The following is a 24236-nucleotide window of genomic DNA, read 5'->3' on the forward strand; positions in this document are numbered from 1 at the left end:
TTGAGTTTTTTCTTTCAGATTGCCCCCATCTTTGGGCAAAAGTGTCCACCATTGCTAGCCTGCGGAGAAAATTTCAGTACACCGGGCCAAGGGTTTATTATGAGCCCCGGCAGCCTCGCAGAAGGGGGGACAACCCCGCAAACAACGCGGATTGTTACAATCAACTTCGAGATAGTTTCAAAGACCGTGACAATTTCACTGCATGGCGACCAAGGGGAAAGCATGCAGACCCTTTAAATCGACAAACAGGCCCACAAAGGGGCTACGCGAACAGGGGAAAAAGACCCCTTTGGGGGCCATTCAGGGGGCTCATTCTGACACCACCTCACCGAAAACGGAAGCGGAAGCGATGGGCCCGTCGGCACTAGCGTATGACACGGGCTGAGTAGTCACGGACGAGAGCCGGTTTAACTTGTACCCCAACGACGGAAGGATGCGAGTGTACAGACATCGAGGTTTAAAGATTGAACGCGTGTGTGTTTTTTAAAAGACCCAAATTTTGGGGGTGGTTTTTTTGGGTGGGATGGGGCCCGAGTGTCGTTTCACGCCAAGACAGACCTTTAGGTTTTTTCGGGGGGAACCACAATGCAGCTAGGTACCACAGGACGACCAAAACCCCGCGCAATTTTCCCACCTCCCAGCCCGGGGGACGTAAACATAAAAATTGCGCAAGATGGAGCACAGGCCCATACCGCTCGTACGACACAGATATAGCTGCAACAACAGAACGTTCCCGTCTAAGTCACCGGATCTCAATGTCATTGGGAAACTGTTGGAACAGGCGAGTACGGAGTCGACCCGCAGCCCCTCGCAATCTCCTTTCTGTAACAATCAAGCGAAGACAGGTTGACAGAATCGATAGAAAGATAGATAGAGCTGGACATAAAGTTGACGTTACTCATAAATGCAGTATCGAATATGACTACGGGTAGAAACTGGAGCGTACAATACACTGACTAGAGGTTAGGGTTAGGTTTAACACAGGTATAGAGAATAGAGCCTACTTTACTATCACCTGGAACTCCCCGTATTAGACCTTCCTGCTATCACCAATAACATCATTACTGCCTCTAGAGCTAACCTAGAGTTGGGGGAGGGCCGTCATCTGATGTTGTAAGAACTTGTGGCCCGACCCATTTGCTTATTTGTTTGTGTTTGTAAAATTGTTATATATTCTTGTAAATATTGAATGAGCAATAAAATATGTTAAAACTAAAGGCTCGTCTACACTATTCAAGAAAACTTGCACAAGATATAAATCACTGCAACTTGTATATTGTAGACAGTACATTGTGTCCCCCATTAGTGTCTTTTTGAGTGGCAGTTTCTAGATAATTTTCGGCTACAAGATCTTGTAGCGTTTAGAACTCATCCTATTTTTCTTGGATGGTAGTGCTGTCAAATGCTCTGATAAAGGGTTTTTGATGAGGATCACCTGTCCAGTATGGAATTTTGTTTACATTTTTTCATTAAATGTGTATTGAGATCTAATAAAACCATCATTGAATGTTTGGCTTTGATAATTTAACAATAAACATGGCAGTGTGGACAGCAGAAAAAAAGATGTTTTAATTGAATGACATGCTCAAAAGCCAAGTTTATATAATTCAATAATAAAATCATATCTAGTACTCCAGTGGAAGAGTAACATCAGCAAGTTCGTTGTTCTCAAAAAGTAGGCCTATTTATGTTTCTCACAAGGTTACATATTAACAAAATATGACTGTTTTATCATATTTCCTGAAATAATATCTTTTAAGTAGCTGTGCTCTTCAACTGGATATGTATTACTTTAACTAGAGTTTTTCTCAATCAATGTTTTCACCAAAGATTCATTTTTAAATGTCCAAATATTTGATCTTTATAAACACTTTGTACCGTATCATTTCGGCCATCTTTTTTATTTACCTGTCATGATTTCCCTCCATTTAAAATTATTGTGTCTTCCAAGTTCAAGAAATATTGCAAAGCACTAATTGCTTGTACAAGAAATAAATTATCTAGTGATGGGCCATACAAGATTTTCTTGTAGTGTGTAGACGGGACTTTAGCTGGATAGCCCTGGCTAGACGATGATAACACGAAGTGCTTTTCGTAAATAGACTCTTCCACGCGTTAGATACTACATGGATTTCTATACCTATTCTACAACATCGACAATATAGCTGACTGGAAGCGCTTATTGCAATGTGTATTGTTTAAACCTTCATAGTTGTAGGTTTAGCTTTTTGTATTATGTGATTGAACAATCCTTTCAGAATTAATAAGACAATGTACTGTATTCGATAAGACAGATCAGTGTAACAGACTATTTCGTAAATACATTTAAAACACACTACGCATGCGTGAAGTACGTTTCCGTTTATCAAGTTGCTACTCGAAAAATCAAAATAAACTACAAAATAATCAGTTTAATTAAAGATTAAAGCGTATGGAAGAATAAGGTTAAATTATTTTAGAAATCATATATACAGATCATTAATTTTTTGTCAAATCAAGTTCACTGCTATTTAAAAATTCTGATACATGGCTAAAAATATTGTTGCTATAAACGCTTTAGTACTCAAATTATTGGCCTAAAAGTAAAACTGGCTAAGATTTCATAGCCATACCACCAAACTAACAAAAGACGCGTTCCTTTGGAGGTTGGTATATGTATATATTGTTGTCATTGCAATTTTGAAGGACAACTTTAATTCAATACTGTACACACGGATCTTAATGTTTAAAGAGTCTAGGGATAACCCCCGTGACATCGGTTTTCGACGAAGTAATGAATCAAATGATTGCCAAAAATAAGACTGGAGAATAATTAAGATGCCTACTTGTCAAGCGACAAAACAATAAAAGACCTTCACTTTGTGTTTGGTTATTATCCGGAAACCTGAGTTTTGCAAGTTCATTTAGGATAAAAACGGAAGATAGTTGAAAGCACCTGTTCATACATAACATGCATAATTGACGGTTCCTGCCAATCGCTGTAAAAATCTGTAATGTTCATTGAAGTTAGCACAAATCTTCAACTATCATGTGAAACAGTTGTTTTGCATTTTATCAACATTTTAACCAGTGCTGTTTAATAATATTTTCTGTGAGTTATTGGTAATTTTAAGCCCTGTTCAAGTTTGCATTCAGGGTTTCCTCTGGTTCAATTTACTTTGCGCCAACAAATTCGCCAATCATAAAAAGTTTGCGCCAGTGGCTCCAAAGTTGGAGACAGTAGTACTACTTATGTTAAGATGTAATGATAATTACTGCATGGCATTCAGTAACAAACACGTATATAGTTATATATCTTTATTTCAATCATTTAGAAAATTAGATATCATTTAACTGCGTTGGCGACATCAGAAATTTCATTTCTTTTCATTGTTTTAATTTTGCTACAAACAACATTAATAAATACTTGTCTAATTATCTAATCAGCTGGGTAATTAAACTCGTCAGTTAATCCAAATGTAACAGACTGAAAATACTTTAGCCCTGACCGGGAATCAAACCCGGGACCTCTCACACCTAAGGCGGACACACCTCCACGTTGCTATAAATGCTAGCTAGATAGCAAGAAAGTATAAGTGCACCCTTATACTCTACCCTACTACATACACCCCCTCCATTTTAGAATTTGTCCTCGAATTCCAGGAGTTTGAACCCCTGTGGGACGTTCCAAGGTGTCCATTCATGTCTACTCATGAGTTATTTACATTGGGCTCCAAATGTAACAGACTGAAAATACTTTAGCCCTGACTGGGAATCGAACCCGGGACCTCTCTTACCTAAGGCGGACACTCTACCACGTCGCTATAAATGCTAGCTTGATAGCAAGGAAGTATAAGTGCACCCTTATACTCTACCCTACTACACAATTATACATATACATATTATAATTAATTTGACCTGCAAAATGTCAATAGCAACTAAAAACACACATCTCAAAATGTCATACAGGTGAAATAAGCAACACATGTATAATCGTTCACGCGCAACCTTTATCATGAATCAATTTCCGGTGCATATTATAAGAATTTTACATCCGTGAGAAAAATCTAATCGCCGATTTTTGTTGTTGTATTTATTATTTGGCGCCATTGGTGACCGACAGCGGGAACCATGATTATTGATTATCAAGCTTTTGGCACCTGACCTAAATCAATCCTACTCAGTGCAACTCCTGTTGACCTTTGGACCCAGCCATTATATTTATCAAGTAACACCCATTTAATAATGTAGATGTGATTTTTTTATCAGTATCTGCCTGAAAAAATTTAGTGCTATAAACCTGAAAACATGAAATTCCAATATATGACTTTCTTGAAATTATTCACTATGCATATTACGGAATGCTTTCTTAAAATTTCAAAGTTAAGATATGACCTTCTTCGGGGGAAAATATAAAAAAAATTAAGGGAAAATGTGTGTATTTTTTGCCAGGGGAAACAGCATATGATATTATTTGGCTGTAAAAATTGTCAATGTAATCACCGATAATAAAAAGATCAATGGAAAATTGCTTCAACCATACAATAATGATGTATCTAGCACTTTAGCTGACTTCTCTGTTTTCTAATTACAGACAATAAAGATCTAAGAGTAGAATGGGAACATTGGTGGATACAGATATTGACCAGTTTATAAGAGGCCACAAAACGAAACTGCAGCAAGAAAGATCACAGTTCAACCAGTACACAGTATGTTACATTGAATTTCTAATGTCACTATAAATCTATGGGTATAATGCTTATGGTCAGGCAGTCCTGGACCTGTTTTTCATCAAGCTTTAAAATCTGAAGCCTGAAAAAGGCAAAAGTTCAGTTTGGGGCAACTTTGTTGAAAACAGATTTATGTTTGTTAAATTTTACTTCTGATTCTGAAATGTATATTAATGCAAAATTTCATTAATTCCAATGCTAATTTAACGATGGAAGAGCAAAAAGAACATTTAGCTTTCTAAAGTCTAAATTTCACTCTTGAACCGATGATGTATAAAAAAAAAATTATAGGTCCTGGAAGTTTCTAACAAAAAACTTTGTGAAAATCAGTAATTTAAAAATAAAAAAAATAAGAAGCAGATATTACCTGGAATTATAAATGGATATGAATAGATATCATTGTATTATATTTTTTGTATTCCTCAGTTTATTATTAAATTTGGACAGTTTTTTTGTTGTCGGATTTTTGAAGGTCCAGTTCTAAATAGTTCTCATGCTTTTCAAATAGAAACAGTTGTTTCAAAGTCCTTTCAGATTCAACCGTATCTAATCTCTCACATATTATTTATGTTGTGAACTATAGTTTTAACTGTTATTTGTGTTTTAAGATATATTTTACTGTATTTCTTTTGTGGGCTTGAATCTTTCTTCATAAACTGTGCAACATTTGCTTTCTGAATGCTACTACATATACAGTTTGCATGACAATTTGTATCATCTTTAATCAGGTACTATACTTAACTGACTTAAAAAGCAGGCATGTTTGGTAATAGAATACCGGTATGTGCATAAAGTCAAGTAAACATCCAGTTTCAATTTATTGTAAATAAAATGTAAAACTTTAACTAAAAGTAACAAAATTCAGTTAAGTCTTGGAAGTTTTTATTGTTTTAAAATTCTGAAAAAAGCAGGATTAAATCATTTAAGTGTATGCTTTAAAGTGACTGGACTCCAGATTTTGGCTATAGATGATTTTTTTGTCTCGCCCACTTTTAGTTGAAGCGAGACTAATCGATCTAAATTTTGGTGACAGCAGTGGCGTCAGCATTGGAAATAACCCAAAAACCAATACATATATTTCTTTAAAACCTTGTAGGATGATTTAGAAACTAATTTTACACCCCCATGGGGAGTCCTGGCCCTCTAGTGAATTTTGCCTTGAAGAAATTTGCATTTTTATACGCCCAAAGAAACATATTATGTTACGATGCCGGTGTCAATTTGTCCGTTAGCAATTTCGTGTCCATTCTGTAACACCTGAACCCCTTGATGGATTTCGAAGAAACTTGACAAAAATGTTCACCACATTCAGACGACGTGCAGAGCGCATGTTTTGGATTGCTCGCTTCAAGGTCACGGTCACACTTAGGGGTCAGATGGCTTTGTTTTGTGTCCGCTCTGTAACTCTTGAACTGCTTGAAGGATTTTAAATAAACTTGGCACATTTAATGTTCACCACATGGGGGCGACGTGCAGAGCGCATGTTTTTGATGGCTCGCTTCAAGATCAAGGTCACACTTAGGGGTCAAAGGTCATACCTTCAGGCGTATAATGTCCGCATTGCAGTGCTCTTGTTTAGATTCTGTTAACACCTTTGAAAATTAACAAGAATGACAATATCTCAATAACCGTTACATTATAAATTGCTTTGAAAACTTTGTAGGATGGTTCAAAAACTCATTCTGCACCCACATGTTGAGTCCAAGCCCCCTAGTGACCTTGACTTTGAAGAAATTAGAATTTTTCAGATATTTTTGATGCTTTTGAGAATTCACAAGCATGAGTCCAATTTGCTCTTGGGCGAGACACTTCCTGGCGGTGGCCTTGTTTAGATTTGAAGTTAAATCATATTACGAACATTGGAACATGAGTTTTTGTTCCTTTACTACCTTAAAAGATGTGAAAACAAGAAAAAAATATCCAAGTTGGGAATCAAACGCAGGCCACCCTTCTATAAAAACTTCAGTTCTTGACCAAATCACCACAGAGGAATTCATACTTAACATTCTTTATAATTAAGGCAGTTTACCACTGATACTCCATTACAAATGCTTTTCAATTTTGAATGAAAAAAAATTAGTTAAAACTACGAATTTTCATGTGTTTCCATAACATAATCTGTCAGTAAGTAATCTTTAAAGTCTTCTTAAGAAATGTAGCAATAATTTTCTGATATCTAAAAAATTTTCTTTTTTGTTGTTTTACGATCTAGAGGTCAGTGCCTTTAATATTTGAATCTATATCGGCAGTTATCACTTGATTTTACAGTGTAAACTTCAGTTTTCTTCGACTTACAATGAGTAATACACTTTTAATAATTTATCAATGTATTTTGTGCATTTTATCAAATATAACAGTACTAACTTTTAAACTTGCTACAGAAAATTGGCTATGTCACCCAGCTTCCTGTGAATGGTAAATTTAATGTTTACATTGTTTGAAGGGAAGAGTAGAGTTAAAAAGCTAACTAGTTATCAAAATTCGGCTCAAAATGGTACATATTACATAACATGTTATCTGATTCACTAAAAACTGTTCAGGATTTTTAAAACTGAATGGATTAGAATTTGTGTTTTTAAGCTTTTGTTAGCCTTTAAAACATGCTTTTTAGCTCAACAGTTCGGAGAATAGCTGGAGCTTTTACACTCGCCCATTGTTGGTGTCAGCAGTTGTCTGGGTAACCACTTGTGGGAATAATTTGAAACTTCACATATTGTTCCCTCTGAAGTTCTGACATGCAATATGCAGGTTCCTAAACTCTGTTTTTGCCTGCTGCACAGTAAATGGGCCAATTTTTTCAAAAAACATGTAACTGCATTTTATTTATAGAGGAACATCCGTTTCAAGTTTTGTTAAAACTGTTTTCAATGTGTCTTAGTAGTATTCAAATGCTGCAGTAAAAAAAAATCACATAATCAACCAAAAAAAATAATTTGAAAGCCATTTTATGGCTGAAAATAGGCCGTTTTTTCATGTAATGCGTTAGCATTGGATTTTTACACTTTTCAAAAAATGCTACAGTATTTTCAAATAACAAAATATAAGTTTGATTTGAATACCTTTAAACAGATAATTTTATTAGCTTTAAAATGATGTATAACATTGATGATCACTGAAATCGTTACATTTTTAGCTCGACTATTCGAAGAATAGTCTAGCTATTCTACTCACCCTGGCGTCGGCGTCGGCGTCGGCGTCACACCTTGGTTAAGTTTTTGCATGCAAGTACATACAGCCATCAATTAAAGTCATATAGCTTTGAAACTTATTTTTTCTTTTTCTAGGTCAATTACCAACCTCTCTGGGTCAAGTCCCATAACTCTGACATGTATTTTGAGCAAATTATGCCCCCTTTTGGACTTAGAAAATTTTGGTTAAAGTTTTACATGCAAGTTACTATCTCCAAAACTAATGCAGATATTGATTTGAAACTTCAAATGTGTCTTCGGGGTTATAAAACTAGTTGATAGCACCAAGTCCCATAACTCTGACTTTCATTTTGGTCAAATTATGCCCCTTTTGGACTTAGAAAATTCTGGTTAAAGTTTTGCGTGCAAGTACATACAGCTATTTCTAAAAGGCATATAGATTTGAAACTTATTTTTTCTTTTTCTAGATCAATTACCAACCTCACTGGGTCAAGTCCCATAACTCTGACATGTATTTTGAGCAAATTATGCCCCCTTTTAGACTTAGAAAATTTTGGTTAATGTTTTACATGCAAGTTATTATCTCCAGAACTAATGCAGATATTGATTTGAAACTTCACATGTGTCTTCGGGGTTATAAAACTAGTTGATAGCAGCAAGTCCCATAACTCTGACCTTCATTTTGGCCAAATTATGCCCCCTTTTGGACTTAGCAAATTCTGGTTAAAGTTTTGCGTGCAAGTACATACAGCTATTACTAAAAGGCATATAGATTTGAAACTTACTTTTTCTTTTTCTAGATCAATTACTATCCTCACTGGATCAAGTCCCATAACTCTGACATGTATTTTGAGCAAATTATTCCCCTTTTTGGACTTAGAAAATACTGGTTAAAGTTTTGCGTGCAAGTACGTACGGCAATTACTAAAAGGCATATAGATTTGAAACTTATTTTTTCTTTTTCTAGATCAATTACCAACCTCACTGGGTCAAGTCCCATAACTCTGGCATGTATTTTGGGAAAATTATGCCCCCTTTTGGACTTTGAAAATTCTGGTTAAAGTTTTACATGCGAGTTTCTATCTCCAAAACTAATGCAGATATTGAATTGAAACTTCACATGTGCCTTCGGGGTTATAAAACTAGTTGATAGCAGCAAGTCCCATAACTGATATGCATTTTGGTCAAATTATGCCCCCTTTTGAACTTAAAACTCTTTTGATATTTAACCTTTTTGGGTAATATTTTCCTGCTTCTGTGACAATATTTCGAATAGTCGAGCTTGGCTGTCTTACGGACAGCTCTTGTTATGAATATGGTAATAAAAAGTGACTCGTGTAACACCACCGTTTTTAACAAAAATGCTAAATTTTGAATTGAACACAAAATGTCTTAATTTTACATATTCAAAATAATTTTCTTGCTCACTGTCTTACTATGTATTTGTAGAATATGAAAAAAATGCTTGCAGCACTTATCAATGGACATTTTAGTAAAAAAGTCCATTTAAGCACCCAAAAAACCATTTGCGTGAAAAAAAGTGTAACGTCCGTCCCCCTCTATTATTTTATAATTGAATATGAATATACTGATATTAATTACTTTCATATATGCTTAATGACATACCTATCATGAAAAAATAAAAAATAAATAGATCTGCAGCCTTGCTGAGAAAAAAATGATGAAATATCAAAAGTTATGTGTAACGTCCGTCCCTGTAACGTCCGTCCCCCTATATATGCTTTTCTTAATCTTGTACAAAATGCAGTGTTTTCATGTTTTGATGGTAATATCTGATACTATTATTTCACAAGAGTATGTATAAAGTATGAAATTATCAAAAACAATGTTGAAAAATTTTTTTTTTCATACTTTTGAGTATTTTAAATTGAAAACTAGAAAAAAACCTGAAAATTAGAGCAAAAATCTTTGTTTTTTATGCTATGTGAGGAAATTTAAATGAAATTAACTCCTGTTTGATAGGACATGCATCAATAAGTAATAAATAAATAAAAAGATTCATTTAGATTTATATGATGTTGTATCATCTTCATCTGAAAAATAGGGGGACGGACGTTACAGAAAAGGGACGGATGTTACAAAAATTGTGATAATTGAATATTTCATATATTCTGATTTTGTTATTCATCAGTAACTTTTTGTAGGTTATATATTGATAAATAAAGATGGTGTGTGTTAAATCATTCCCAATGAAACATTTATTTACAAATATGAGGACATTATTCAAAAGAATAATATGTCACATGTAACGAGACCCCTGCTGGAACAACAGTTGGCTATAAAAACAACATGAGAAAAATATACAAAACTGATAAAATGGATCCACTTAACTGGGCCCAGTTTATACATGTATATATCTCTGGATCCTTGTAAGATTCTCAAAACAACACTTACCCTCTTAACGAGTCTTGTATAAACACATACTTTGGGAAAACTTAAGCGTTATACAAGGTGCCATAAAACTGGACCCTGTATATACATTTCTGGATCCATACCTAGTCCTTGTAAAAACACTGACTCGTTAATGAACCTTGTATATACAAAGTGATTTCTTTTGAAAAACTGAGAAAGGGGAGGAGCTTGCTGTCATATGCAGATTAGGAGTGGGACTAAATGTGTGAAATTCTTTTAAGTTGAACTAATTTTATGATCCAGGCTCATGCCAGTAATAATGGCCATATGGTTGTGTAGACCCTTAAATTGAATAAAAATTTCTTCTAAATTATGATCATTTCATAAACAAAATCTGATGTGTCATGGCAATGAATCACAGATATTTAAGTAAATGTACCAACTGTTGTACAGGGTCCAGGGTATTTTTTTTTCAAACTCATATTAAGGACCCAAATAGTATTTGTTATTACAGCATATTTTCCCCCTCCTAATGGATCCTTCCTTCAATCCCCAAAACAGGGGAATAGAAAATACTGTCTATATAAATGTATTTTCAGCATTACTTTCAGATTACATACTTAAGGGATTTTTCTTAATCTATGTATATTAATATGATTTATAGTGGTATCTGTGAAATTCAAAGTGAAACAAAATGATCCTCCTCACCTCGGTTAAAAAAGTGTTTGATGTCAGAGCTCTTATCCCCTTCTTGTGCTGAGATGATGATTACTGTCACTTTCTTAAAAGTGTATGATATTATATGATACATATCATTTACATGTTCATGAAAAGAAATATTTTAATACGTTTTCTCATTTTGTTCTGTTTCGTTTTGTTTTATGCTTCAACATAGTTTTTGCAAAAAAAAATTGTTAGAAATTATGGTGAATTTGTAACGTCCATCCTAATTTACTTAAGTCTAGCAGTCAGATGTACCATAACCACACACATATCTTTTATTGAATGACATTAGCATAATAATGAAAATTTAGAAACACCTTTCATTAAGTCAGTGAATATATAGGACGAACACTATCAATTTCCTGATTAAAAAATACTGTTTTCTTTTTCCCTCCATATTTTAAGACTCTAATTCAGAATATTTCTTTTTATTTTATTACTTTGTATCATTTTTCATTCATCTAGATAGGTTTAACATTAACAGAATCTGTTTTTATTCAGTAGAGCCACATTAAAGCTTGAAAAACAAATGTATATAATTAGTGTAACGTCCGTCCCCTCATAATGTAACGTCCGTCCCCCTTTGCCATCAGTTTCTCTTTACTAGTTTTGAAGCCTAAGTAAAAAAGAAATATACAAAAAACTGAATTGTTTAATAACTGATGTTCTTGTGTCTTCATTTAAAAGGTTGTTATCCAATTAAGTATAATATTATAAATGGTAACAGGAAAAATATGAGTATGGCTGTTTTTTTCCTTCTCTGCTTCGACAGGTAAAATAACAAAAAAAATTTTTTTTTTCAATTTTTGGCAAATTTTTTATAAGTTTCTTGTAAAGATGTACTGGTTTATTGATTTGGTGAATTTTCTCATCTTAATGACAGTAAACAGCTTCAGAAACAAGCTTTTTACATTCCCATGTAACGTCCGTCCCCTTGCCCAACCACTGATAGAAAATGATGTATAAAAACAAAAATCAGCAAAAAGTTATCTATTATTTTACTTTTTCATGAAGTTAAAACATATAACTTCATGAAAAAGGCTTAACAGGTAAGAAATCTTTAACTTTAATTTTTGACTTTGATGCTAACACATTTGGCCCATTTACTGTGCAGCAGGCATTTTGCTTTTTACAAAGTTATGCCTCTTTTTGAACATGCAGTTGTTTTGTTTTTATATGTAAGCACTACTAAACCTGGAATGGATTGAAACTTCACGCACTTCCATAATTCCATTGCTTTTTATGCCCCCGAAGGGAGGCATATAGTTTTTGAACCGTCTGTCCGTCTGTCGGTCTGTCCGCAATTTCCGTGTCCGGTCCATATCTTTGTCATCCACGGATGGATTTTCAAATAACTTGGCATGAATGTGTACCACAGTATGACGACGTGTCGCGCGCAAGACCCAGGTCCGTAGCTCAAAGGTCAAGGTCACACTTAGACGTTAAAGGTCATTTTTCATGATAGTGCATTGATGGGCGTGTCCGGTCCATATCTTTGTCATCCATGGATGGATTTTCAAATAACTTGGCATGAATGTGTACCACAGTAAGACGATGTGTCGCATGCAAGACCCAGGTCTGTAGCTCAAAGGTCAAGGTCAACATAGACGTTAAAGGGCATATTTCATGTTAGTGCATTGATGGGCGTGTCCGGTCCATATTTTTGTCATTCATGCATGGATTTTAAAATTATTGGGCATGAATGTGTACCACAGTAAGACGACATGTCGCGCGCAAGACCCAGGTCTGTAGCTCAAAGGTCAAGGTCACACTTAGATGTTAAAGGTCATATTTCATGATAGTGCATTGAAGGGCATGTCCGGTCCATATCTTTGTCATTCATGCATGGATTTTAACATAACTACTCATGAATGTGTGGCACAGTAAGACGACGTGTCGCGCGCAAGACCCAGGTCTGTAGGTCAAAGGTCCTAAACTCTAACATCGGCCATAACTATTCATTCAAAGTGCCATCGGGGGCATGTGTCATCCTATGGAGACAGCTCTTGTTTGATGTAGTTATGCCCCTTTTTTTGGGGCAATATATATGGGTGTAATCCATAACCTCTATGATTCAAAATCGTTGCCCATTTGACCTTGGTTATAACTCTGTTTTCATTTTTTTAAATCTTGCTTAAGTGACAAGGCTTTTAAATGGTCAAGCATTGCTCTCCTCTGACAGCCCTTGACTAATAATGCTATTCTTTCAAGAAGTTGCAGTTCATAAGATGTTTTTATCATTTACAAGTATTATCTTATTAAAGTTTGTTCTAGATTTGGTTTTTGATACACGCCATCTTTTCAGTTGCACTTAATGAATGTTTCTGTATTGCTAATTTAGTATTTACTTTATTTAAATTTCCTTTTGTAGAAAACATGCAGTTCATTTAAATCATCAGAAAATAAGACTTAAAGTACACAATGTTTTTGTCACAAAATTTTTCATTGTATTATATTTTGAAGTATCTATAAATACAGGTTGTTCTTTTGTACTGAATTTATTCATTTTTTAAAAAAGATACAATTATTTTTATTTCTAGTAATAAAATGTGCATGACGGTTTATTATCTATGTTTGTATCCACATATTTATATGCATGTGCACAATATATCAAATACACATATGAAACATTTTGTTAGGACCAGTCTAGGTATCCCGGGGGTCAGACTGTGATCTCCCCCTCAGGTCGTAAACAGTGGGACAGAAATAATGCACAGGCCACGAGACCAGCGGAAGAGGTATTAAACTTTCATTTTATTTAATCTTTTATACCAAAACAAATTTTTTTACAAATTAATAAAATTTTGTATAAGTGCCTTTTACAAGTATTGACAGGTTCAGTTTTTCCCTTCAGTGGTCACATTTGCGTGTTATAAAAAAGGTTAGCGTATTTTGGGTATAAACCTGTTAGAGGTTGCTCTAAAACTAAAGTGTTTTGGTATTGAAAGCTCATCAGAGCAACAGAAAGTACAGTACTGTTAATGTCTGATGTAGGCCTGTTATTTAGGGTGAAGTTTGCTCAGTAAATGGGAATAAGGATAATTAAAATCCCGGCGAAAAGCCAGTATTAGCTGAAAATTGAATAGTTAAATTTTGAAAGAATTTTTAATCCCCTGCCACGAGTGGTGGGGGTTATAGGAATGGTCTCCATCCGTCCGTCCATCCTTCCATCCATCCGTAACACTTTCGTGTCCGCTCCATATCTCCTAAACCTCTTGAAGGATTTTCATGAAACTTGGGTCAAATGATCACCTCATCAAGATGATTTGCAGAACTCATGAGTCAGTCATGCCGGCTCAAGGTCAAGGTCACAACTTAGGGTTAAAGGTTTGAGTCTTCCATTTTGTGTTTGCTCTGTATCTCCTAATCCCCTTGAAGGATTCATATGAAACCTGGGTCAAATGATCACCTCATTAAGATGATGTGCAGAACTCATGAGTCAGCCATGTTAGCTCAAGGTCAAGGTCACAACTCAGGGTCAAAGGTTTGAGCCTTCCATTTTGTGTCCGCTCTGTATCTCGATCCTAATCCCCTTGAAGGATTTTCATTAAACTTGGTTCAAATGATCACCTCATCAAGAACTAATGATTCAGCTGTCAACTCAAAGTCAAGGTCACAACTCAAGGTCAAAGGTTTGAGCTCTGTATCTCCTAAACCCCTTGAAGGATTTTCATGAAACTTGGGTCAAATGATCACCTCATCAAGATGATGTGCAGAATTCATGAGTCAGTCATGTCAGTTCAAGGTCAAAGTCACAGCTCAGGGTCAAAGGTTTACCCTTTCACTATCCATAACAGTGGCGGGGGAATTAGCTGACTTTCAGACTGCCTTGTTTTGATGAGTAGAGGTCTGTAAATGGATCCTGCTGTAGGTGTTAAAAAACTGGATGTGTATAGATCAATTTTTAGCTGTTTCTGGTCTTGAATATGTGAAATTTATAATAACCACAAATACGCTTCCATTACGGGACAGTCACATATTATTTAGACAAAAACTTTGTGAGTACTGGGTATATTCTGAGTGATGTACCTTACTGTGTGATCTTGAAATATTTCATATATACCAAGAAAATGTTTCCACATTTTGTATCCATAGCGGAGGGCACCTGCCCAGCCTGAGGAGACTGGTTTAATACCAAAAAATGAAGAATTAGATAAGAAAAGGCAACAGTTACAGGCAGAGAGACAACAGGAGTACAATGATATTCTTGCACAGGTGAGTTAAACTTTTCACAGCTGTGTACCATAGATTGTTTGTGGGAAGAATGACACAAACTTAATTTTATTAAGGATATGGTATATAACTCTATATACAGTTGATTTTTATTAAGGATGTGGTATATAACTCTATATACATTTGAATTTTATTAAGGATGTGGTATATATCTCTATATACAGTTGAAACTCAGTATTTTACTTTGAGGTAGCAGAAATATTTTATGCAAGTATTTCGGGACGGGACTTGAAAATGCCTTTGAGACTGCCAGAGTTTAAGATACTGAGTTTCAGCTGTAGCTGATTTTTAGCTCGACTATTCGAAGAATAGTCTAGCTATTCTACTCACCCTGGCGTCGGCGTCGGCGTCGGCGTCGGCGTCACACCTTGGTTAAGTTTTTGCATGCAAGTACATACAGCTATCATTTAAAGGCATATAGCTTTGAAACTTATTTATTCTTTTTCTAGGTCAATTACCTACCTCTCTGGGTCAAGTCCCATAACTCTGACATGTATTTTGAGCAAATTATGCCCCCTTTTGGACTTAGAAAATTTTGGTTAAAGTTTTACATGCAAGTTACTATCTCCAAAACTAATGCAGATATTGAATTGAAACTTCACATGTGTCTTCGGGATTATAAAACTAGTTGATAGCACCAAGTCCCATAACTCTGACCTTCATTTTGGCCAAATTATGCCCCCTTTTGGACTTAGAAAATTCTGGTTAAAGTTTTGTGTGCAAGTACATACAGCTATTACTAAAAGGCATATAGATTTGAAACTTATTTTTTCTTTTTCTAGATCAATTACCTACCTCACTGGGTCAAGTCCCATAACTCTGACATGTATTTTGAGCAAATTATGCCCCCTTTTGGACTTAGAAAATTCTGGTTAAAGTTTTACATGCAAGTTACTATCTCCAAAACTAATGCAGATATTGAATTGAAACTTCACATGTGTCTTCGGGGTTATAAAACTAGTTGATAGCACCAAGTCCCATAACTCTGACCTTCATTTTGGCCAAATTATGCCCCCTTTTGGACTTAGAAAATTCTGGTTAAAGTTTTGCGTGCAAGTACATACAGCTATTACTAAAAGGCATATAGATTTGAAACTTATTTTTTCTTTTTCTAGATCAATTACCTACCTCACTGGGTCAAGCCCATAACTCTGACATGTATTTTGGCCAAATTATGCCCCCTTTTGGACTTAGAAAATTCTGGTTAAAGTTTTGCGTGCAAGTACATACAGCTATTACTAAAAGGCATATAGATTTGAAACTTATTTTTTCTTTTTCTAGGTCAATTACCTACCTCACTGGGTCAAGTCCCATAACTCTTACACGTATTTTGGGCAAATTATACCCCCTTTTGGACTTAGAAAATTCTGGTTAAAGTTTTACATGCAAGTAACTATCTCCAAAACTACTACAGATATTAAATTGAAACTTCACATGTGTCTTCGGGGTTATAAAACTAGTTGATAGCACCAAGTCCCATAACTCTGACATGTATTTTGGGCAAATTATGCCCCCTTTTGGACTTAGAAAATCCTGGTTAAAGTTTTGCATGCAAGTACATACAGCTATTACCAAAAGGCATATAGCTTTGAAACTTATTTATTCTTTTTCAAGGTCAATTACCAACCTCACTGGGTCAAGTTCCATAACTCTTAACATGTATTTTGAGCAAATTATGCCCCCTTTTGGACTTAGAAAATTCTGGTTAAAGTTTAACATGCAAGTTACTATCCCCAAAACTAATGCAGATATTGAATTGAAACTTAACATGTTTCTTCGGGGTTATAAAACTAGTTGATAACATCAAGTCCCATAACTCTGATATGTATTTTGGTCAAATTATGTCCCCTTTCGAACTTAAAAACTCTTTTGATATTTAACATTTTGGGTAATAATTTCCTGCTTCTGTGACAATATTTCGAATAGTCGAGCTTGGCTGTCTTACGGACAGCTCTTGTTTACTATTGGTAACATAAAGGGCATGCCAGAAAATTGCCATGTATTTTTTTTTCATTATAAGAAATTGTAGCAATTTGGCATTAATTCCTATAATTGTTGTTAATATTTCTCATTATGAGTCTACAGATCTTGTGTTTCTTTTAAAAGTGAACACAAATGTGGGGAAATTATTATACACTGATGTCAGATATAACCATTTGTTAGTATGCTATTTGTATGAATAAAAAATTATGAAGCAGTACTTTAAGAGTCCTGATTACTAGGTTTTAAAAGATTTTACAGTTAGTGTAGATAGTTCTGTAAGAACATATGAATTGATTACTACATTTGAATACTCAGAAGGGCCCAAGAGGTAGGCGACGGCCCCGAACTCCTTCACAGGAGGGGTTGCCTCTAGGTTCGTATGAAAAGCAGCGTAAAGCTTACGAGGCTGAGAGACAGGCAGAAATGAAACGAGCAATGGCATCTAAGGTTTGGGCACTTGTAGCTTGTTGGCAGTTCACAATTGTTTTAATTAGTTATTGTATGTGTGTATGTATGCATACAGTTTGTGGTTTTCACCATGGTGTATAATGTTTTATTGTTTGGGGTTATAGAATTTGGAGGTTTGGGTTTTGTTTCTTAAAGTTTGATCCCATGGTGACAATTTGTGTGAGGTGTTATGAAATTGAATCATGAGACCAGTCACAAAACTCAAGCATTTGATTGGTTGTTTATGACCACAAATTTCAAATTGATCAATAGCACTACATCATTTTTAGACAGATCATTGAACGTAGTTTTACAAAACCTGTACATGTTCTCAGGGACTTTGAGTTTCAAATGGGGAACTAGTTAGTAACATGTTTATGATAGTTCGAACATGAACCTTGACAGAAGTATTTTACATATGAGCCGTGCCATGGGAAAACCAACATAGTGGGTTTGCGACCAGCATGGATCCAGACCAGCCTGCGCATCCGCGCAGTCTGGTCAGGCTCCATGCTGTTCGCTAACAGTTTCTCCAATTCCAGTAGGCTTTAAAAGCGAACAGCATGGAGCCTGACCAGACTGCGCGGATGCGCAGGCTGGTCTGGATCCATGCTGGTCGCATACCCACTATGTTGGTTTTCCAATGGCACGGCTCATATACCAATGGTGAAGGTCATTATTTAGCATCAGTTTAAAGCTTAATAGCTTTGTTTTGTTTATTTTGACAGTTACTAAATCAAAAGTTTTCATTTGTAAACAGGTTTGGTATGACAAGGTCGCGAGTTTTGCAACATTTTAAAATACAATTGTTGTAATAAAGTCTTAAGAATGTCCCACTCCCATAGTAATTATACTTACTGCTAAAACTTTTTAAGATATTTTTTTTCAGGAAATAGTTATGACTGTTTACAGTGTGCAGGCATTTGCTTCAGTAAGCTAGTACTTGCTATTGTTATACAGTGACATTTTTTTGTTAAACGAGGAAGATAATTTTTTATTCAGTGACTTAATTAAACATCCATGATATGTACGTAAATGTATGTTTTGCAGTCAGTGAAAGTAAAGTCTAGATATTAGTTCATACATATAAAAAATAATTTAGTGATTTTAGGCCCCCAACTTCCCCAAACCCCGACCATAGTTTAGGGCAAATTAAACCTGCTTTATTTATTGACGGACAAACTTTTTTTCTCAAACATTATTTATATTATGTGGTTGCTGCTTATAAGCACATTCAATTTAAATTTTGTAATATTACAAAAATAGCTTAAATTTGTCAAAAAATTGTATTTTGCATCCCAGCAGTAAAAAAACTTTGGAACGGAATGATCAAAATGATTTTAAATATTGTACATGTATAGAAGGTTGCTGTAGTAAAAGGCTTACAATTTATTATAGTTAAGCCATGTTGAATATATTGCTGTGAATAGCAAGCCTATGCTTTTTAAACATTTGTATTTTATCTTGTTAACAATGTCATTAAATTAGTGTTCATTATATAATTTGTATATAGTATTACAATTGTTCAAATCACTAAGAAATAGTTTTAATTAATAGTTTTGCTTATTAATTCTTTTGTTTTGACTTATATAGTAAGAACAGTGCAGCTTAAAATGGATTTTTATGTATTGACACACTATATTTTTGATAAAAAAGCTGTGAGTTGAAAAGCTTTGGAATAATTATAAATAATCAGCAGCATGTCTCATCAAATCTAGCATACTTTTGATTTTTTATATCCATGGAATGTTATATGTATTCAAAGAGAACATTTTTCAAAAAGTCAGTTCCAGTCCAAATTAACAGATACTTACATTTTCTCACATTTGTCATCTTCAGCAGTATTTATCTGTGTCAATACAACCAAAATCCAGTGCAGATGCACTTATTTTTTTTAACTGTTTGATAGTGTATAAATAGAAGTATTTTTATATTTGTGAATAGAGGGCAGGAAAACCAGCAAAAGCCAATGTTTTTGACTACCATGAGGCTGAAAAGGCTCATATGGCTGAAAAAAGAAAAGAATATAATGAGTTTTTGGATAAGGTATTGAACTGTGTGTGATGCTAGTGTAGACATTGTGAGATACTACAATATATATATATATATCCTATCTTAGTAATTGTATGTTAAATTGTTATTTTATATAAAGCTGCAGGTTTAGTACCTTGATCTTTGGATGTTTTTATATTGAAATGTATGGGCAGTTTTCTTCATAAATTGGTCTGGAAGAAAGATGCATTCTTAATTGCAAAAAGTATTTTTAGCTCACCTGTCACAAAGTGACAAGGTGAGCTTTTGTGATCGCGCAGTGTCCGTCGTCCGTCGTCCGTCCGTCCGTCCGTCCGTGCGTCCGTCCGTCCGTAAACTTTTTGCTTGTGACCACTCTAGAGGTCACATTTTTCATGGGATCTTTATGAAAATTGGTCAGAATGTTCATCTTGATGATATCTAGGTCAAGTTCGAAACTGGGTCATGTGCGGTCAAAAACTAGGTCAGTAGGTCTAAAAATAGAAAAACCTTGTGACCACTCTAGAGGTCACATTTTTCATGGGATCTTTATGAAAATTGGTCAGAATGTTCATCTTGATGATATCTAGGTCAAGTTCGAAACTGGGTCATGTGCGGTCAAAAACTAGGGCAGTAGGTCTAAAAATAGAAAAACCTTGTGACCACTCTAGAGGTCACATTTTTCATGGGATCTTCATGAAAATTGGTCAGAATGTTCACCTTGATGATATCGAGGTCAAGTTCGAAACTGGGTCACGTGCGGTCAAAAACTAGGTCAGTAGGTCTAAAAATAGAAAAACCTTGTGACCACTCTAGAGGTCACATTTTTCATGGGATCTTCATGAAAGTTGGTCAGAATGTTCATCTTGATGATATCTAGGTCAAGTTCGAAACTGGGTCACGTGCAGTCAAAAACTAGGTCAGTAGGTCTAAAAATAGAAAAACCTTGTGACCACTCTAGAGGTCACATTTTTCATGGGATCTTTATGAAAGTTGGTCAGAATGTTCATCTTGATGATATCTAGGTCAGGTTCGAAACTGGGTCACGTGCGGTCAAAAACTAGGTCAGTAGGTCTAAAATAGAAAAACCTTGTGACCGCTCTAGAGGTCACATTTTTCATGGGATCTTCATGAAAGTTGGTCAGAATGTTTCATCTTGATGATATCTAGGTCAAGTTTGAAACTGGGTCACGTGCAGTCAAAAACTAGTCAGTAGGTCTAAAAATAGAAAAACCTTGTGACCGCTCTAGAGGTCACATTTTTCATGGGATCTTTATGAAAGTTGGTCAGAATGTTCATCTTGATGATATCTAGGTCAAGTTCGAAATGGGTCACGTGCAGTCAAAAACTAGGTCAGTAGGTCTAAAAATAGAAAAAACCTTGTGACCACTCTAGAGGTCACATTTTTCATGGGATCTTCATGAAAGTTGGTCAGAATGTTCATCTTGATGATATCTAGGTCAAGTTCGAAACTGGGTCACGTGCCTTCAAAAACTAGGTCAGTAGGTCTAAAATAGAAAAACCTTGTGACCACTCTAGAGGTCACATTTTTCATGGGATCTTCATGAAAGTTGGTCAGAATGTTCATCTTGATGATTTCTAGGTCAAGTTCGAAACTGGGTTACGTGCGGTCAAAAACTAGGTCAGTAGGTCTAAAAATAGAAAAACCTTGTGACCACTCTAGAGGTCACATTTTTTCATTGGATCTTTATGAAAGTTGGTCAGAATGTTCATCTTGATGATATCTAGGTCAAGTTCGAAACTGGGTCACGTGCCTTCAAAAACTAGGTCAGTAGGTCTAAAATAGAAAAACCTTGTGACCTCTCTAGAGGCCATATATTTCAAAGATCTTCATGAAAATTGGTCAGAACATTTCACCTTGATGATATCTAGGTCAAGTTCGAAAACTCGGTCACGTGCCATCAAAAACTAGGTCAGTAGGTCAAATAATAGAAAAACCTTGTGACCTCTCTAAAGGCCATATTTTTCATGGGATCTGTATGAAAGTTGGTCTGAATGTTCATCTTGATGATATCTAGGTCAAGTTCGAAACTGGGTCACGTGCTGTCAAAAACTAGGTCAGTAGGTCTAAAAATAGAAAAAAAAACGATGTCATACTTAAAACTGGGTCATGTGGGAAGAGGTGAGCGATTCAGGACCATCATGGTCCTCTTGTTTTCTTTACTTTCCATCAAATTTCTGCTGAAAGATGCTAATTGCACTATTTATAACAATCAAGAAGTCTAATATATGTAATGCACTACCTTAAAAGGGCTGTTTACTCGTATAAAGACTGGTCAATCCCATTTTCTCAAGATTATTACTAAGTTTTATAGTTTTGAAGAGGCATTTTCCCTATAAATTTCATTTTTCTCTTCATGTATTTTCTAACTATTGGCAACCATTCCAAATTTGATGATAAAAGGCCCTGTATGTAGAGGTATTTCCATTGTGTAGATCTATTTTGTTACATAACACCATTTATTCCAAAAGTTGGTGCCGCATCATGTTAAATAGATTTTGCCAAACTCTTTTAACTGATACATGAATAATTTATATTGAATTAAGAACCTTAATTTTCATTAAATGGCTAATATGTGTTAATGATGTATCATTATGCAGCATCATTAAAAATGAATTAAATAAGAAAATGGCGAAAGTCTAAGTTCCAACATATTGAAACAAAGATCAATTTTGTTTTGTTTTATTTTTCAAAGTAGATATATTGGACATAGAAGTTTGTTGTATTGCACTTACTGATAATTTGCTACAGAAAAAGCAGCAGTCAAAGAGGCATATAGTTACCCCTGAAGAGGGCATGTTTGTTGGACCTGACCAGAAAGATAGGGACCAAGAAATTAGAGAGAGAAATCGTAAAAACCGACTCGCTCTTGAAGAGGTACATGCAATGAACTGTAAAGTCAAATTCACTTAAGATGTGTATAAATGTTATGAAGTAGAGAAATTTTGTCAGCTAATTTGTTGTTTACACATTACCATTGTGTAGTAAGGTACACATATGCAAGCCATACTTAACTTATAATTTTTGCATTTTATTGAAACTCGTACATGTATGATAGAATAGTTGAATTTAATCACACACAAAACTATGACCTTGTGTAACCAGATTTTGTTAAACATTCATTATTTTAGCAACAACGTGAACAGCTTTTATTTAAAGCAAGGCAGCATGGAGAAATTCCTCAGCACATTCCGCGTAAAGTACCGCAACCTAGTTACAGACAAGAGGCAGCTGTAACTCATAAACCGCCACAGCCACCTGCAGCTGGTCAAAGGTCAAACCAGGTTCAGAGTCATGTGATAGAGGAAAGGGTCATGGATATGCCAAAGATCAGCCCCAGGAGAAATGAGCCAGTACAGCCACAACCTAAAATTGCTTTTATACCTGAGCAAGAACAGGGACCAAGGAGACTCCCTATATATTTGGAAGACAGAGATGAAGGCCAAGATAGAGGTCATGGGAGAAGGGGTCAAGGTCATCCTGATTATGATAGGGATGAAAGAGTGGATGGAGAACATAATAGACAGAGGGATGAAAGAGATAATAGGTATGACCAAAGGGAGAGTCTGGGTAGAGGTCATGACAGAGAGAGGGGTCAGGGTCAGCCTGAAAATAGAAGAGAACCGCATAGAGATGACAGTCAGGAACGTCATCGTCTGTTAGAAGTCAGAAGGTCAAGGTCACTGTCTCCACCAGCTGAACGACAGAGATTTGATTCTCCAGAAAATATACTGGAAGAACAAAAGAGAATGATAGAAGTGTTAAAAAAGGTAAAACTGTGTAGATGTTGATGATACCCAGATATATGTAGTGCTGCTAGAAGTGTGCTTGGTATAATCGTCACTGCCAGCAGTTAAAGATTTCACTGGTGTCCCACAGCTAGAAATGTATTATATATCACAGAAGTGTTGATGTTGTTTTGATTGTATTTTGTAATCTGATTGTGTCAGTATTGTTTTCAGGTAGGATAGAAACTGCTGAAGAGTATGTACTTCAGGATGTCTGTGCACACTTCTATCTAAAATACTATCTAAAGACTTAGCATATACATTTGAAACTTTTTCATACTAGTCAAATTGTTGCAGCTGCTACAAAATTTATTTGAATTTTATTTGTTTTCTGAAGGCCATTACTGTTAAACCTGCATACAAAGGCCAGTTTTTTCTTCCCGTTTAACCATAAATAGTGAAAAATTACCTACGTCAACAGACCACCTGTCAACAAAGACCAAGGCGGTCTTTGTAAATGGGTTTGACTGTTTACCAATGAAGTAACAAGTCTTAGCTAGATGCAAAATTTGTTGTGATGTACTTTGATTGTTTTAGATAATGAAGTGACATCCTGGATATTACATACCTTTTCAGCAAGTTCTTATAGTCCTTGATACCAGTATTTGTATGATAACATAAATTGTCATGGGGACTGTTCCAGTTTTACAGAAAGAATTACATTATCTGCTTTAGGAAGACAAGCTCATTCTATGAAATGCCTGTTATATAAAGGTTGTGGATAGTATTTCTCATAGCAGCAGAACAGACATGTTTTGTGATGAAATTATTCATAAACACAGGTAATTGAAAGCTATAT

At 35.2% G+C, this 24236-nt stretch overlaps 1 protein-coding gene across 1 annotated transcript in view; it reads left to right on the forward strand.

Moving 5' to 3' along the window:
* The first annotated feature begins 2338 nt into the window (after positions 1 to 2338).
* Positions 2339 to 24236, forward strand: part of LOC123524871 (trichohyalin-like) — a 151901-nt gene continuing 130003 nt past the window's right edge. The window contains exons 1-8 of the mRNA XM_053539697.1: positions 2339 to 2444; positions 4574 to 4688; positions 13594 to 13692; positions 15050 to 15169; positions 17486 to 17617; positions 19562 to 19663; positions 22401 to 22526; positions 22781 to 23419. Coding sequence (XP_053395672.1) covers positions 4596 to 4688; positions 13594 to 13692; positions 15050 to 15169; positions 17486 to 17617; positions 19562 to 19663; positions 22401 to 22526; positions 22781 to 23419 — 1311 coding nt within the window. The 5' untranslated portion in view covers positions 2339 to 2444; positions 4574 to 4595. The remainder of the gene's footprint in view (positions 2445 to 4573; positions 4689 to 13593; positions 13693 to 15049; positions 15170 to 17485; positions 17618 to 19561; positions 19664 to 22400; positions 22527 to 22780; positions 23420 to 24236) is intronic.

Source organism: Mercenaria mercenaria, chromosome 3 (assembly GCF_021730395.1).
Source record: "Mercenaria mercenaria strain notata chromosome 3, MADL_Memer_1, whole genome shotgun sequence".
NCBI lineage: Eukaryota > Metazoa > Mollusca > Bivalvia > Venerida > Veneridae > Mercenaria > Mercenaria mercenaria.